Here is a 17,953-nt window from a genome sequence, read left to right as displayed (position 1 = left end):
GTTGTGCTCACCTCACACGTTTTTCTAGAGCGAGGAGCTTCGCGTATTAATAGATGCGGGGTATTAACAACAATAGTAAGGTTATTAACGTGATTTATGCAAGTGGTCTAAGGACTATGAAATATAAATGATTAAAACTGCATTATTAAACTTTCATAATACTATTCGTTAGTATTAATATAAATATGAATAAAACCACATACTGACAGAAACAAACCAAACAATCATTCCATTCCACTGCAACAAGCTTTTATGTAACACTGGCAGTACAGCACAAGTCTAGTTCCCATAGAAACTGTTACAAAAGCCCCAGACTCAGATGTACAAGAGGGAGCTGAACATTTCATTAAAATACTTGAATCAAACGCTTCATATCCACGTATTCTTCATCTGCAGGAATGTTCTAGAAGGACAGAATCAAGAGTGTTTTGTGTTCAGTCGTGACACACATCAGAACAGGTTTTCCAGAGGCCACGGATCTCTGAACTGAAGTGCTACTCAAACCACTGGAGCTGTGGAAGATGTTTAGGTTGGACACAAATCAACATGAGCCTAACATTTGTATGTAACCAAGTGTCAGAACAACACATACTTTTATGAAAATAGGAGGCAAGCATGAAGATAAAAGCATTTGAGAGAGATCATAATCTGTATGAAGAGCAAAATGAGTGACACAGATGCACTCGAGCTCCTCTCTGATGACAGACATCATTTGCATGGCAAAAGAAGCTCCGCTCACACACACACACGACTCAGGCACAGCAGGGAAAAGTGTCCAACAGAAGGAGGTCATTTATGGTGCATCTGATGGGCAGTGTGAAGCTTTTTGGTGTAAAGAACAGAGAAGGGACAAGCATTCACACACAACAGACAAACTACACCAAAACATCTTAAAATTTGTAATGCAAGTCATCTGAACTCTGTCCTCTACTGAAAAGTCTTTGTTGGAATGGTTGGGGTTTTGTCTCTCTCTCACACACACAGCACCATCTGCTGGCCTTTACACAGAGATCTGAACACACACTTAAAGGAATAGTTCAGTCAGAAATGTAAATGTGCTCATCCGCAGTTCATCCGAGATCAGAATGAGAGTCCAAACAGCTGATAAAAACATCAACATGCTCTGCAGTGAATGGGTGCCGCCAGAATGAGAGTCTGATAAAAACATCACAATAATCCACAGCACTCCAGTCCATCAGTGAACATCTGGAGAAGACACGAGTGTTAAAGTTCAAATGTTTTGGATTGTAATCTGTGCAGATTTCTCTCCTGATTCAGAGCAGAACACTTTTCCACTGGAGGAAGTGTTATTATGGATTATAGACTCTATGTGTTTGAGTTAAAATCATCTTAATGCTGGATGTGCTTCATCTTTTGTCTTCTCCAGATGTTCACTGATGGACTGGAGTGATGTGGATTATTGTGATGTTTTTATCAGACTCTCATTCTGACGGCACCCATTCACTGCAGAGCATCCATTGATGAGACACTGATGCAGTGCTGCATTTCTCTAAACCTGATGAAGAAACACACTCATCCTGATCTCAGATGAACTGAGGGTGAATACATTTACATTTCTGACTGAACTATTCCCTCAAAGTAATCCTTGAATCCTTTGATCAGAGGAAAACACAAAAAAAAGTGTCAATGCTTTTGTGAGATTTACCATAGTATTCTATGATTATCATTGAATCAACATGAAAATACAATGGCACGTGAATATTATCATCATTAAATACTAAAGTTTTACCATTTAGTTTTTTTAGGGTTCAATTGACCAATTCTACGAGGAGAAACAGAAAGCTTCTTCAAACACTTGATGTTACGGAGCACAGATGCAGCGAGGCTGTTAAAAACATGACTGTTTAATGAGAGCAGCATTACATCTGGATTACTGTGACCTTTATAAAGAAGAATATAAAATATGAGAACCTGCCTTAAAAATAACCATGAACAGACAGTGACGATGACAACAAATAACAACAATAATAATAAAAATACATATGAAAAGATCATATAAAAGCCATACTTTTAACTGCATTACAAAAGATACTATATATAAAAAATAAAAAAAACGCAAATAAGTCCTTCATGTTGTAGGCACTTTCAGTTGTAAAAGTGGAAGTTGACCTGTTATTGGTGTCTGTTCACCTGATGAAAACAGTCCAGGATGTGTTTGTGTCGCAGGAGTCTGAATTAAACCAACACTGGCCACATTAAACTCCGAGAGACACAAAACCTTCATCATAAACTCACACAGTCCTCAAACCACATCATGCATCAGCGCTTCTCAACCTCCATGACTCCATGCAAAAGTTTTATTTTGATTTTGATTATGGACACTCCTGGTTTCTGTGCATTAAATTTCCCCATTCCAGAAGTTTTAGGAGCTGAATGTTCCTCAGGGTTACTCCTGTTTTAAAACGATTTATGTGACTTTTTCAGTCTTCTGTGATTCACTGGATCAGGATTAAGTTTTCATTAATTTTCATGGCTTTTCCAGCTCTAGTAATCACACTTTTAAATATCGGGATGCCTCATATATTCAGATTTTCCTTTCTGGTTCACCTTTCCAGTTCTTTTTTTTTTTTTTGAGAACCCATACTGGACCTGGTTGAGAACCGCTGATCTAATCACAACACGCCAACATGACACCTTAAGTTTGAAGTGTAATCTGCATATCATCCAAGTTTGTCAGGTGTGTTTGAGGAGGGATTTTGCAGAGATGGACAGTGAACTGGGTATTAAAATAATATGTAATTAATCATGGCTTAGAAATGTTTGCAATCTAAGGCGTTGCATATTTATTTATTACAATAATACAGTCACCTGTGTGCACCTCAGAGAAACAAAGATCATGTTATTATTGACAAAAATCTCTCTTTCCTCACACAAACACACACACACACAGGTTAATTAGTGAGTTTGTTGTCATATTAAAGGTTTGTACGTCAATCTCTAACTTCATCATTAATCTCTGTTTCCCACAAACAAGTGACTGATCTCCACTAATGATGCGTTCCGTGACATCATCCTGTGAAAACACACACACACTCATACACACACACAGACTCGACTGTAGGCACTGCTGTTTTCAGTGCGTGATGGGAGCCGCAGGCGTGACGTGATTCCAGCATGTGTGTGCAGTAACTCGTCCTGGATCTGTAACCTGATGGATTTGTGATTGTCCTGCGCTGCTGAGGTCAAAGGTCATCCCCGGGGTCCCTGAGGCTCCAACGAGAGGATGGAGCTTCTACAGAAGCGTAAACAGGTCATTAATGGGACAGAAGTGTGTTTGATCCCGAGCGAGTCTCGGAGCAGACTCTCACGTCTGAAATGTGTGTGATTGAGTGTCTGATGGCAGTCGTGATCCTCTAGACTTTGGTGTCTGCGGAAGAATTAGTCAGAATCTGAAGGATCTCGCTGAACGTGGGCCGTTCTTTAGGGCTGGACGCCCAGCAGTGGCTCATCAGACTGCAGACGTGAGCAGGACAGTTCACTGGAGGAGACAAACGTAGAGTACCTGCCTGGAGACCTGAGACAGAGAGAGACACGCATAAGACACACATGAGTCACAGAGACACATGACACAGAGACACACGAGACACAGAGACATACATGAGACGCACACAAATCATAGAGACACAAGACATAGAGACATACATAAGACACACGAGACACAGAGAGATATGACACAGAGAGACACAACAAACAGAAACACACATGAGACAAAGAAAGACATGAGACACACGAGACACATAGAGACATGCATAAGACATACATGTGACACAGAGAGACATACATGAGAGACAGAGAGACATGACACACAGAGATACACATAAGACAAAGAGAGACATGAGACACACATAAGACACACGTGACACAGAGAGACACCCATGAGACACATGAGATACAGAGATACACGCATGAGACACATGCGACACAGAGACACATAGCACACAGAGAGACACAACAAAGAGACACACACACATGAGACACAGAGTCACGTGACACACGACACAGAGACACATGAGACAGACACACATTAGACACAGAGAGACACACATGAGTTACAGAGAAACACACAAGACATACAGAGAGACAGAGACACACATGGACACGCATTAGAGACACAGAGACAATGAGACACACGACACACAGAAGCACATAAGACATGAGACACAGAGAGACATATGAGAGAGACACACATGAGGCACAGAGACACAGAGACACACATGAAGCACAGAGAGACAGAGACACACGCGAGGCACAGAGAGACACACGAGACACAGAGAGACAGAGACATACATGAGACACAGAGACACACAAGACACAGAGAAACAGAGACATACATGAGACACAGAGACACACAAGACATGAGACACACGAGGCACAAAGAGACATAAGAGACTTACATGAGACACAGATGAGGCACAGAGAGGCAAAGAGACACACATGAAGCCCAGAGAGACACAGAGACAAGCACGCGGCACAGAGAGACAGAGAGACACACGAGACACACATGAAGCACAGAGAGACACAGACACACACACACGAGGCACAGAGAGACACAGAGACACACGAGACACAGAGAGACACACATGAAGCACAGAGAGACAGAGACACAGAGAGACACGAGACACAGAGAGACAGAGACATACATGAGACACAGAGACACACAAGACACAGAGAAACAGAGACATACATGAGAGACAGAGAGGCACAGAGACACACATGAAGCCCAGAGAGACACAGAGACAAGCACGTGGCACAGAGAGACAGAGAGACACACGAGACACAGAGAGACACACATGAAGCACAGAGAGACACAGACACACACACGAGGCACAGAGAGAAACAGAGACACACGAGACACAGGGTGACACATGAGACACAGAGAGACACACATGAAGCACAGAGAGACAGAGACACAGAGAGACACGAGACACAGACACATACATGAGACACACATGAGGCACAGACACACAAGACTTACATGAGACACAGATGAGGCACAGAGAGACACAGAGACACACATGAAGCCCAGAGAGACACACATGAGGCACAGAGACACACATGAGGCAGAGAGACAGAGAGACACACGAGACACACATGAAGCACAGAGAGATACACACGAGGCACAGAGAGACACAGAGACACACATGAAGCACAGAGAGACACAGAGACACAGACGAGGCACAGAGAGACACAGAGACACAAATGAAGCACAGAGACACACACGAGACACAGAGAGACACACATGAGACACAGAGACACACACGAAGCACAGAGAGACACAGAAACACACAAGGCACAGAGAGACACAGAGACACACGAGACATACATGAAGCATAGAGAGACATAGAGACATACATGAGACACACAAGGCACAGAGAGACACATAGCACACAAAGAGAAACAACAAAGAGACACACACGAGACAGTCACATGACACACAGAGACACATGACACACAAAGACACATGAGACACAGAGAGACACGAGACAGAGACACACGAGGCACAGAGACACACGAGGCACAGAGAAACAGAGACATACATGAGACACACAAGACATGAGACACACGAGGCACAAAGAGACATAAGAGACTTACATGAGACACAGATGAGGCACAGAGAGGCAAAGAGACACACATGAAGCCCAGAGAGACACAGAGACAGGCACGAGGTACAGAGAGACAGAGAGACACACGAGACACAGATAGACACACATGAAGCACAGAGAGACACAGACACACACACGAGGCACAGAGAGACACAGGTACACGAGACACAGAGACACACACATGAAGCACAGAGAGACACAGAGACACACAGAGACACACATGATACAAAGAGAAACGCATGAGACACAGAGAGACACATACATGAGACACACATGAGGCACAGAGAGACACAGAGACACACATGAATCCCAGAGAGACACACACGAGGCAGAGAGACACAGAGACACACATGAGGCAGAGAGACAGAGAGACACAGAGACACACACGAGGCACAGAGAGACACAGAGACACACGAGACACACATGAGACACAGAGAGACACGAAACACAGAGACACACAGAGACACACAGAGACAAAGAGAGACACATGAGACACAGAGAGACACATGAGACACAGAGAAACAGACACATACATGAGACACACATGAGGCACAGAGAGACAGAGAGACACACAAGACACACAGGAATCCCAGAGAGACACAGAGACACACACGAGGCACAGAGAGACACAGAGACACACAGGAATCCCAGAGAGACACAGAGACACACGAGGCACAGAGAGACACAGAGACACACATGAAGCACAGAGAGAAACAGAGACACACACGAGGCACAGAGAGACAGGTTAAATAAATCAAGTATTGTTTTACATCATTAAACAGATGTACTAATATATTAATACAAATTAATTAGAGGATGATTGATAATGGATTTTGCTGACAATGATATGCGCCGATACTAGTTAAATCTCTAAATATAAATATATTAAATAATGGTCTTAGTCTTCCTCTACATCAAAATAAATATCAAATACAGTTTATTGTGTAAACAAATTGCCAATAATAGCCAGAAAATGGATGATTGTATAATGGGGGCTTTAAATTATAAACTAAGTCCAAAATACACCAGGACTGCTATTTTGAAATGTCTATGCTTTACTTTCATAGTGTACAATATAAACACCATGAAGTAAACATTGTCATAATTCATCCGCAGTCGATCATAAGAAATTGTTAGTCATAAATGTGCAGCATTCATTAAATGTTTACGGCTCTGAAATGGCAATCCTGCAGAATGTATAACAGCGCCACGTTTGACTTTACACATGCAACACTCACATTAATTTAGTTCATTGCCTTTTAAAGATTAATAATCACATTAAGTCATTTCACATTTCCTGTTCCTATTAAGACTTTTGTTCCATATAAGATATTTAAAATCATTCTACAGACTCTGTCGATTACACAGCTGAAGAAGTCACGTCTGCTCACCTTCCAGCACCTGCTGGTCACTGAGTGTGGGGTACGGCAGCTCGCCCAGACTGAACACCTCCCACATCAGCACCCCGAACGCCCAGACGTCTGACTTACTGCAGAACTCTCCCTCAAACACACTCTCACCCGGCAGCCAGCGCAGCGGGATCCACACCTGCCTGTGCTGATAGTACTCACTGAACACAGAGAGAGAGAGAGAGAGAGAGAGAGAGAGCGAGAGAGAGAGAGAGAGAGAGAGCGAGAGAGCGAGAGAGAGAGAGAGAGAGAGAGCGAGAGAGCGAGAGAGAGAGAGAGACATCAGAATGTGTGACTGAGCTTCATCAACACTAGATGGCGCTCCGCAAGCAAATCTTCATTTATACAGCACCACTTTTCAAATCAATATGAACACTAACAGGTAACCAGTGTAATGACATTAATTCAGGTGTAATGTGGTCTCTCTTTTTGGTTTTTGTCAGTACACCAGCAGCAGTATTTTGTATTAGTATAGTATTTGTATTATATTTGTATATTTGCATTCTTTGGTAGACCTGAAACAGGGAACTACAATAGTCAAGTCTGCTAGCTATAAAGTGAAGTGACATTCAGCCAAGTATGGTGACCCATACTCAGAATTTGTGCTCTGCATTTAACCCGTCCGAAATGCACACACACAGAGCAGTGAACACACACACACACTGTGAACACACACCCGGAGCAGTGGGCAGCCATTTATGCTGCAGCGCCCGGGGAGCAGTTGGGGGTTCGATGCCTTGCTCAAGGGCACCTAAGTCGTGGTATTGAAGGTGGAGTGAGAACTGTACATGCACTCCCCCCACCCACAATTCCTGCCGGCCCGAGACTCGAACTCACAACCTTTCGATTGGGAGTCCGACTCTCTAACCATTAGGCCACGACTTCCCTATAAACGATTGCATTAATTTTTCTGTATTGCTCAGAGAAATGGTCTTGTTTTGGCAACGTTCTTCAGATGATGGAATGCATTTTTGGTAATATTACGTACAGTTAAAATCTGAATCAAAGACAACTCCTAAATTTTTTTGATATAGTCCTCGTATATCTGTCCCTGCAGCACAGAAGCAGTCATCAGGGTCACAGACGTATATTTGTAGAAATACACAACAATACACTGTATGAGTCACAATTCTACATTTCTCTTTTATGTCATAAATCATCAGGATATTAAGATCATGTTCCATGAAGATATTTAGTAAATTTCCTACTGTAAATATATCAAAACTTAATGTTTGATTAGTAATATGCATTGCTAAGAACTTCATCTGAATAACTTTAAAGATGATTTTCTCAATATTTAGATTTTGTTGCTCCCTCAGATTCCAGATTTTCTAATAGTTGAATCTCAGACAAATATTGTTCTCCGAACAAACCACACATCAATGGAGAGATGATTTATTCAGCTTCAGATGATGCATAAATCTCAATTTCAGAACAGTGACCCTCATGACTGGTTTTGTGCTCCAGAGTCACATATTTAGTGTAGAGGTCAATTTCTCTCTCTGCACTTCTGATCCATCAATCAAAACTTCGGTTTTATCTTGGTTGAGTTGTATGAAATGTTTGTGTTTTATGTCTTGATTCAATCTGCACGCATGTGAACTCTGTCTGCCTCTGCAGCGGATCACACAGCACTGTAATGATCTCTCATGGACTGAAGGAGCAGGTACCTGTTATAGACGTCTCTACTCAGACTGAGCGCAGACACCTTCACCTGTCTCTGTCCGCTGATCAGACAGTTCCTGGCCGCCAGGTCTTTGTGCACAAAACCCTTCTTTGATAAATGCTGCATCCCATGAGCCACCTGAGCACAGATGGAGACCTGTGGAGTCCCAGCAGTCATTAAACACACTCAGATGCTTCAATGATAGATCAACAGTCACAGGAGGAACCCACTTTAGTTCTAGTGCTGATGGGATGTGGCTTGAGTTTCTCATCGCTGCTCTTTGATATTCTGAGGAACTGTTTGAGATCTCCCTGAAAAACCAGAGAGAAGCACTCACATCAGCACCACTTCACTATTAACACACTTTACTACATCATAAACACATGAACATGTATTCAAACAGATATCATAGAATTATCATGCATAATATGTGTGTTCTGTGTGAACATGAGCCAAACTAATTAAAATATAAGAGTGAGTGCTGCATGGAGGTAATGGAGTTTGGATGTGTTTAGTACCAGATCCACGTATTCCAGGATCATGTAATGAGGATGTGTCTCTCTGCAGACTCCCAGCAGTCGCACGACGTGAGCGTGATTGAGTCTGCTGAACATCTCCAGCTCTCGTCTGAACTCGGCTCGGTGCGTTTCCTCTTGACTCTCTAAACTCTTGACCAGCACCAGCGTCTCCGGCTCGGCCTCCTCGATCGCCCTCGCTTTAGCCAGAAACACCTCGCCGAACACACCACGCCCTGCACACACACACACACACACACACACACACAAGCACACGCACACACGCACACATGCACACACACACACACACACACACACACACACACACACACACACACACACACAAGTGCACACGCACGCACGCACACACGCACACACACACAAGTGTGTTTCTTCATCAGGTTTGTAGAAATGTAGCACTGCATCAGTGTCTCAGCAATGGATGCTCTGCAGTGAATGGGTGCCGTCAGAATGAGAGTCTGATAAAAACATCACAATAATCCACAGCACTCCAGTCCATCAGTGAACATCTGGAGAAGACACGAGTGTTAAAGTTAAAATGTTTTGGATTGTAATCTGAGCAGATTTCTCTCCTGATTCAGACCAGAACACTTTTTCACTGGAGGAAGTGTTTTTATGGATTATAGACTCTTTGTGTTTGAGTTAAAATCACCTTAATGCTGGATGTGTTTCATCTTTTGTCTTCTCCAGATGTTCACTGATGGACTGGAGTGCTGTGGATTATTGTGATGTTTTTATCAGACTCTCATTCTGACGGCACCCATTCACTGCAGAGCATCCATTGATGAGACACTGATGCAGTGCTACATTTTTAGCAAATTTTCACTTGATCCCTTTAATAAATGAATGTGGTTTCTTCAAGTAAATTCTAAATCTAGAAGCCCATATCACTATGATGTACAATCTTTTCAGCGATTATTATTGTAAAGTGTTCTGATGGTTCACACCCAGTGTGGTGATGGTCTGCAGGTGCGCTCTGGGAAAGCTCTGCTGTTTCTCTGAGTTTGCTGAAGGTCTCACGCTGGTTAAAGCCACTTCCTCCTGGATCTCAGACATCCTGTGTCCGTTCAGCTGAACACCTACAGGAAACACAAACACACTCCTCACAAACATCTCTAAATAATGTGTGAAGACAGAAGAAGAAGGGCTTTAGCCCGCACCGTTCAGACACTCCATCTCGGGCTCTTCTCCGGCACGGTTCTTCTGCAGCTGTTTGTTCTTGCGTCTCTGTTTGCAGTAGAACATCAGTCCCAGAACAGCGATGATGTATGCCACGGCCACGGCCACGGACAGAGCGATGGTCTGGAACATCTTAAACTGACTCTTATCCTCGTCTACAATGGGTGGATGCACAGGCTTCTCTGAGAACAGAGACACATCACAACACTACAGTAAACCACAGCAGAATCACTGCAGGCCATTCACTAAACTCTTACACATGGTCATTCATCAGAACAAACAGTTCAGAACTAGTTCAGTGCAACTGTAGCTTTTACAGTTGCTAGGCAACGATGTAACACACTGATAACGAATGTGTCACTGGAGAGTGTATCAGAGTTTAAAAGCACTTCAAGGCGTTTGATCCGATCAAACATCAGTGTAACGTCACACTGAACTTCACTTAAACCTCTTCAATACTGACCTAAATCCTTCAGAAGTGCTATTTTAATTATCTGACCAAGTAATAAAATCTTAAAGATGATCATCTACAGTCTTGTTTTCTGAGAAATTGATTCAAATGAAGTGAGTTTCATGATTTAAACTAGAACAAATATATCTGATAGATATCTGAGCTTACAATAAATAAATAAAAAAACTGAGGAAGATATTTATTTTTTTGCAGTCTATGCAACATTTAATGCGTGGAAGACTTTCTGCTCTAATATAAGACATGCTAAGGCCTTCATTTGTGGAAGGACGGATTGAGACTTTTATTTTATTATCTTTTAAAGACTCACAGAAACCCTGTGCATTAGATAAAGCACTATAAAAATAAAAGTGAAATATGAAATGAAATAAACTAGCTCCATGATCTGTGTGTGTACATGAAACTAAAATCTGCTTTACTTTAATAAAAACACAACAATCAGGATGAAATGTTCCTCACCCACGACATAGAGCTGCGCCGCCGTGTCTCTGATGCTGCAGGTGTTTCCTGCGATGCAGGTGTACACACCCGTGTCCTCAGTGCTCACATCACTAATGACCAGAGAGCCGTTCGGCATCTTCTGAAACCTGAAGAAACACAATCCACACACGTCATCATCTGCTGCACGTCTGGGAGAGACAGACTCAGAGAGAGACAGACCTGCTGGAGCTGCTGCTGAGGAGCAGTGTGTCTCTGAGCATCCACTGGACGTACGGCTGCGGGTCACCGGACGCCTGACAGTGGAGCACGGCTGTGTGACCCTGATAGACCGTGGTCTGCTCCGGCTGCAGCTTAAACTCCACCTCAACTGAGCAGACAAAACACAAAGTGAATGAGAGTGAATGAGTTCAGAACACACACACACACACACGCACACACACACACGCACGCGCGCGCACGCGCACACACACACACACACACACACACACGCACGCACAAACACACACAGACACACACACACAAACACACATATGGAGCCAAAAGAGTCTCGATAAAGATAAATGCACACACTACATTCACATATGCACACACAGGATTCATCAATGCACACACATAAGTCATAAATACACACACAGGATACACAAATGCGCACAAAATTTACAAATGCACACACAAAATTTAAAAAGCACAGAAAATTCAGAAATGCACATAAAATTCAGAAATACACACACAATTCATAAATGCAAACAACATTTACAAATGCGCTCAAGATTTACAAATGCACAGGACTAGATTCAGAAATGTATTTCTGATGCACACACACATATATCTTGATTTACAAACTGCTTGCGGTCTGTGAACTTCACTGCATTTGTGTGTGAATTTTGAGACTCCCCTGACTTGGCTCGACAGACAAAAGCCTTTTTTAAACAGGGAATGATCTGCAACCAATCAGATATCTCCCTTGTTTTAGCCAATCACAAGAACGCACTCCACGTGGGGGATTGTTTACTTATAAGCCAATCACATGAACGCGTTCACACAGCACGATATGCCTGTGGTGCGGCATATTATAGCCTACTTATTTATGAAATTGTATGAAAATACAGATGTTTAGATTACAATTCAGGTTTATTTTGTATTATTTTTTACATAATATAAATTTAAAAATGTCTCAGTTCATATAGCCCAGTGACTGCAGAAAAAAAGTTAACCATGGATTCATAAATTTGCAATAGGCAATTATTTCATTTTATTGAAATATTTTAATGAGAGTAAAAAAAAAATTTACACCATTTACACAAGAGAGAATCAGTGGTCTGCTGCGAGAGGAAAGTGACTCTCCGACTGCGAAAAGTGGGTCTCCAGCTGCGTGAGGAAAGTGAATCGTTCGCTGCAAGAGGAAAGTGAGTCGTTCTCTGCGAGAGGAAAGGGAGTCGTTCGCTGCGAGAGGAAAGGGAGTCGTTCGCTGCGAGAGGAAAGTGAGTCGTTCGCTGCAAGAGGAAAGTGAGTCGTTCGCTGCAAGAGGAAAGTGAGTCGTTCGCTGCGAGAGGAAAGTGAGTCGTTCGCTGCGAGAGGAAAGTGAGTCGTTCGCTGCGAGAGGAAAGGGAGTCGTTCGCTGCGAGAGGAAAGGGAGTCGTTCGCTGCGAGAGGAAAGGGAGTCGTTCGCTGCGAGAGGAAAGGGAGTCGTTCGCTGCGAGAGGAAAGGGAGTCGTTCGCTGCGTGAGGAAAGGGAGTCGTTCGCTGCGAGAGGAAAGGGAGTCGTTCGCTGCGTGAGGAAAGGGAGTCGTTCGCTGCGTGAGGAAAGGGAGTCGTTCGCTGCGTGAGGAAAGGGAGTCGTTCGCTGCGTGAGGAAAGGGAGTCGTTCGCTGCGTGAGGAAAGGGAGTCGTTCGCTGCGTGAGGAAAGGGAGTCGTTCGCTGCGAGAGGAAAGTGAGTCGTTCGCTGCGAGAGGAAAGTGAGTCGTTCGCTGCGTGAGGAAAGCGAGTCGTGCGCTGCGAGAGGAAAGCGAGTCGTTCGCTGCGAGAGGAAAGCGAGTCGTTCGCTGCGAGAGGAAAGCGAATCGTTCGCTGCGAGAGGAAAGTGAATCGTTCGCTGCGTGAGGAAAGTGAGTCATTCGCTGCGAGAGGAAAGCGAGTCGTTCGCTGCGAGAGGAAAGCGAGTCGTTCGCTGCGAGAGGAAAGCGAGTCGTTCGCTGCGAGAGGAAAGCGAGTCGTTCGCTGCGAGAGGAAAGCGAGTCGTTCGCTGCGTGAGGAAAGTGAGTCGTTCGCTGCGAGAGGAAAGGGAGTCGTTCGCTGCGAGAGGAAAGGGAGTCGTTCGCTGCGAGAGGAAAGAGAGCCGTTCGCTGCGTGAGGAAAGGGAGTCGTTCGCTGCGTGAGGAAAGGGAGTCGTTCGCTGCGTGAGGAAAGCGAGTCGTTCGCTGCGAGAGGAAAGCGAATCGTTCGCTGCGAGAGGAAAGTGAATCGTTCACTGCGTGAGGAAAGTGAGTCATTCGCTGCGAGAGGAAAGCGAGTCGTTCGCTGCGAGAGGAAAGCGAATCGTTCGCTGCGAGAGGAAAGTGAATCGTTCGCTGCGTGAGGAAAGCGAGTCATTCGCTGCGAGAGGAAAGCGAGTCGTTCGCTGCGAGAGGAAAGCGAATCGTTCGCTGCGAGAGGAAAGCGAATCGTTCGCTGCGAGAGGAAAGTGAGTCGTGCGCTGCGAGAGGAAAGCGAGTCGTTCGCTGCGAGAGGAAAGCGAGTCGTTCGCTGCGAGAGGAAAGCGAATCGTTCGCTGCGAGAGGAAAGTGAATCGTTCGCTGCGTGAGGAAAGTGAGTCATTCGCTGCGAGAGGAAAGTGAGTCGTTCGCTGCGAGAGGAAAGTGAGTCGTTCGCTGCGAGAGGAAAGCGAGTCGTTCGCTGCGAGAGGAAAGCGAGTCGTTCGCTGCGAGAGGAAAGCGAGTCGTTCGCTGCGTGAGGAAAGTGAGTCGTTCGCTGCGAGAGGAAAGGGAGTCGTTCGCTGCGAGAGGAAAGGGAGTCGTTCGCTGCGAGAGGAAAGTGAGTCGTTCGCTGCGTGAGGAAAGGGAGTCGTTCGCTGCGTGAGGAAAGGGAGTCGTTCGCTGCGAGAGGAAAGGGAGTCGTTCGCTGCGAGAGGAAAGTGAGTCGTTCGCTGCGTGAGGAAAGGGAGTCGTTCGCTGCGAGAGGAAAGTGAGTCGTTCGCTGCGAGAGGAAAGTGAATCGTTCGCTGCGTGAGGAAAGTGAGTCGTTCGCTGCGTGAGGAAAGGGAGTCGTTCGCTGCGAGAGGAAAGTGAGTCGTTTGCTGCGAGAGGAAAGTGAGTCGTTCGCTGCGAGAGGAAAGTGAATCGTTCGCTGCGAGAGGAAAGTGAGTCGTTCGCTGCGTGAGGAAAGGGAGTCGTTCGCTGCGAGAGGAAAGGGAGTCGTCGCTGCGAGAGGAAAGTGAATCGTTCGCTGCGAGAGGAAAGTGAATCGTTCGCTGCGAGAGGAAAGGGAGTCGTTCGCTGCGGAAAGTGAGTCTCCTGCTGCACAAAGTGGGTCTCCGGCTGCGAGAGGAAAGTGAGTCGTTCGCTGCGTGAATCGTGAGGAAAGTGAATCGTTCACTGCGTGAGGAAAAGGAGTCGTTCGTTGCGAGAGGAAAGTGAGTCGTTCGCTGCATGACTCGTGAGGAAAGTGAGTCGTTCGCTGCGAGAGGAAAGTGACTCTCCGGCTGCGGAAAGTAAGTCTCCTGCTGCGCAAAGTGGGTGTCCGGCTGCGTGAGGTAAGTGAATCGTTCGCTGAGGAAAGTGAGTCGTTCGCTGCGTGAGGAAAGTGAGTCGTTCGCTGATTGGCTTATAAGTAAACAATCCCCCACGTGGAGTGCGTTCTTGTGATTGGCTAAAACAAGGGAGATATCTGATTGGTTGCAGATCATTCCCTGTTTAAAAAAGGCATTTGTCTGTCGAGCCAAGTCAGGGGAGTCTCAAAATTCACACACAAATGCAGTGAAGTTCACAGACCGCAAGCAGTTTGTAAATCAAGATATATGTGTGTGTGCATCAGAAATACATTTCTGAATCTAGTCCTGTGCATTTGTAAATCTTGAGTGCATTTGTAAATGTTGTTTATATTTCTGAATTGTGTGTGTATTTCTGAATTTTGTATGAATTTGTGAATCTTTTGTGCTTTTTAAATTTTGTGTGTGCATTTGTGTATCCTGTGTAGGTATTTATGAATTATGTGTGTGCATATGTGAATGTAGTGTGTGCATTTATCTTTATTGAGACTCTTTTGGCTCCATACACACACACACTCAATCACACACTCACACACACACTCACACACACACACACACACAGACACAGACACACACACAGACACAGACACAGACACACACTCACAGACACAGACACACACTCACAGACACACACTCACAGACACAGACACACACTCACAGACACAGACACACACACGCACACACACATACACACACGCACGCACGCACACACACACGCACGCACACACGCACGCACGCACACATACACACACACACACACACGCACGCACGCACACACACACACACTCACACACGCACACAGACACACACTCACACACGCACACAGACACACACACACTCACAGACACAGACACACACTCACAGACAGACACACACACACACACACACACACACTCACAGACACAGACACACACTCACAGACACACACTCACACACTCACTCACAGACACAGACACAGACACACACTCACAGACACACACACACACACACACACACACACTCACAGACACAGACACACACTCACAGACAGACACACACACACACACACACACACACACGCGCACACACACACACACTCACGCACGCACTCACGCACGCACTCACACACACACTCACACACACACACTCACACACGCACGCACTCACACGCACACACACACACACACACACACACACTCACACACGCACGCACTCACACACTCACACACGCACACACCTCCTACAGTGAGATGGACGTGAGCTTGTATCTCTCCCTGCGAGCTGCTGGACGCCACACACGTGTAGTTTCCTCCGTCTGCGCGGGTCACTGTACTGAAGCGCAGAACCCCGTTGATCTGACCGGCGTGTGACGGGAGGTCAGCTCCGTCTGTGAAGAGAAGCGCATGAGAGACCTGCTCAAACACACCACACATCATCAGTCACAGCTGCCAGAACAACGCTAATACATCACTACATATGCTGTGCTAACCTTTACATTACGTTCTGAACACTGTTTTCCTAAATGTACACTAGACATTTAAAACATCCAGTATTTAAAATGTTGTAGAATAGTTTTGGTAACACTTTAGTATAGGGTCCAATTCTCAATAATATCTACTTGCTTATTATCATGTTTATTATTAACATATTGGCTACTTATTAGTGCTTATAAAGTATATATTATGCATGACATCCATAATCCTACCCAATACCCTAAACTTAACAATACCTTATAAACTATTAATAAGCTGCAAATAAGGGGTTAATTGAGGCAAAAATCATAGTTAATGGTTAGTTAATAGTGAGAATTGGACCCTAAAATAAAGTGTGACCATAGTTTTTTTCTTGATTATGTGAACGATAAGGGAACATTACATTTTGCTAAATATATATGGAAATGTTACTTTAGAATTTAGAATTTACTTTAGAATAAATGTAGCAACATTTATAGACACCAAAAAAACACATCTCTGAAAAAAACCGAGAAACTTTCCATGAGCAATGTAGAAACAGAGTTTCGGTTCTAATGTTCTGAGAACATTATTAAAGAGCAGAGAACAAACAGTGACCAGTGCTCCAGCTCAAAATGAGTCACAATGGGCACATTTTCAAAAATAAGTTATTTTATATTTACACATGGTCTTCAAAATGATTTATGATTTGTAGGAATCAGACAGAAAAATGCTTGAAGTCGTGAGTCAGCAAAGTCAATGTTTTAGAAAAATCAAGTTAAAGATTTCTAAAGGTTTCAAAGTAAAATCACTGAGCAACACTGCATCAATTCTTTTCTTAATAATCATTATTATATTAAATAATCCGCTTCAACCCAGGCAGCTATTCCTTTTTTAGATATGTCTTTTTTTATTTTTTCAATGCTGCATCATAACCATAACCAAAAAGTGTTCTAATCATGTGTTCATGATTTCAAAGACAGGTTTTCATGTCAAATTTTTTGTGTAACATTTATTCAGTCTTCAGATATTTTCATTATCTCCATTACCACCATGTCCCGCCCCCGAGCACTCAAGCACTCGTTTTTAAAACCTATCAGTGATCGAGAAATTGGCACAAAAGCCCATCCCTAATTTTGAAACACTTCAGCTGATGGTAAGACTCATCATCATCAGTGATCTGTGTCGAAAATCATTAGGATATTAAGTAAAGATCATGTTCCACGAAGATATCTAGCAAATTTCCTACTGTAAATATATCAAAACTTAATGTTTGATAAGTAATATGCATTGCTAAGATCTTCATCTGAACAACTCTAAAGCAGATTTTCTCAGTATTTAAGTCTTCTGCTGGTCAGATCAGTGTTGTGTGTCTGACCTGCTCTGCTCCAGTGTATGATGGGCGTCTCTCGTGCTGTAGCCACACAGCTCACAC

At 44.2% G+C, this 17,953-nt stretch overlaps 1 protein-coding gene across 1 annotated transcript in view; it reads right to left on the bottom strand.

The window, feature by feature from the left end:
* Positions 1-2,576: 2,576 nt before the first annotated feature.
* The window catches only part of ptk7b (protein tyrosine kinase 7b), a 52,509-nt gene continuing 37,132 nt past the window's right edge, over positions 2,577-17,953 (bottom strand). Inside the window, exons 10-20 of the mRNA XM_059565609.1 lie at positions 17,897-17,953; positions 16,305-16,454; positions 11,544-11,691; positions 11,343-11,470; positions 10,396-10,596; positions 10,183-10,314; positions 9,218-9,450; positions 8,930-9,010; positions 8,704-8,855; positions 7,016-7,194; positions 2,577-3,535 (exon numbers count right to left, since the gene is read on the bottom strand). The exon at positions 17,897-17,953 is cut by the window's right edge and continues 63 nt beyond it. Of these exons, the coding sequence (XP_059421592.1) occupies positions 3,375-3,535; positions 7,016-7,194; positions 8,704-8,855; positions 8,930-9,010; positions 9,218-9,450; positions 10,183-10,314; positions 10,396-10,596; positions 11,343-11,470; positions 11,544-11,691; positions 16,305-16,454; positions 17,897-17,953 (1,622 nt within the window). The 3' untranslated portion in view covers positions 2,577-3,374. The remainder of the gene's footprint in view (positions 3,536-7,015; positions 7,195-8,703; positions 8,856-8,929; positions 9,011-9,217; positions 9,451-10,182; positions 10,315-10,395; positions 10,597-11,342; positions 11,471-11,543; positions 11,692-16,304; positions 16,455-17,896) is intronic.

Source organism: Carassius carassius, chromosome 14 (assembly GCF_963082965.1).
Source record: "Carassius carassius chromosome 14, fCarCar2.1, whole genome shotgun sequence".
Classification (NCBI taxonomy): Eukaryota; Metazoa; Chordata; class Actinopteri; order Cypriniformes; family Cyprinidae; genus Carassius; species Carassius carassius.
This window is presented reverse-complemented; position numbering and strand designations above follow the sequence as displayed.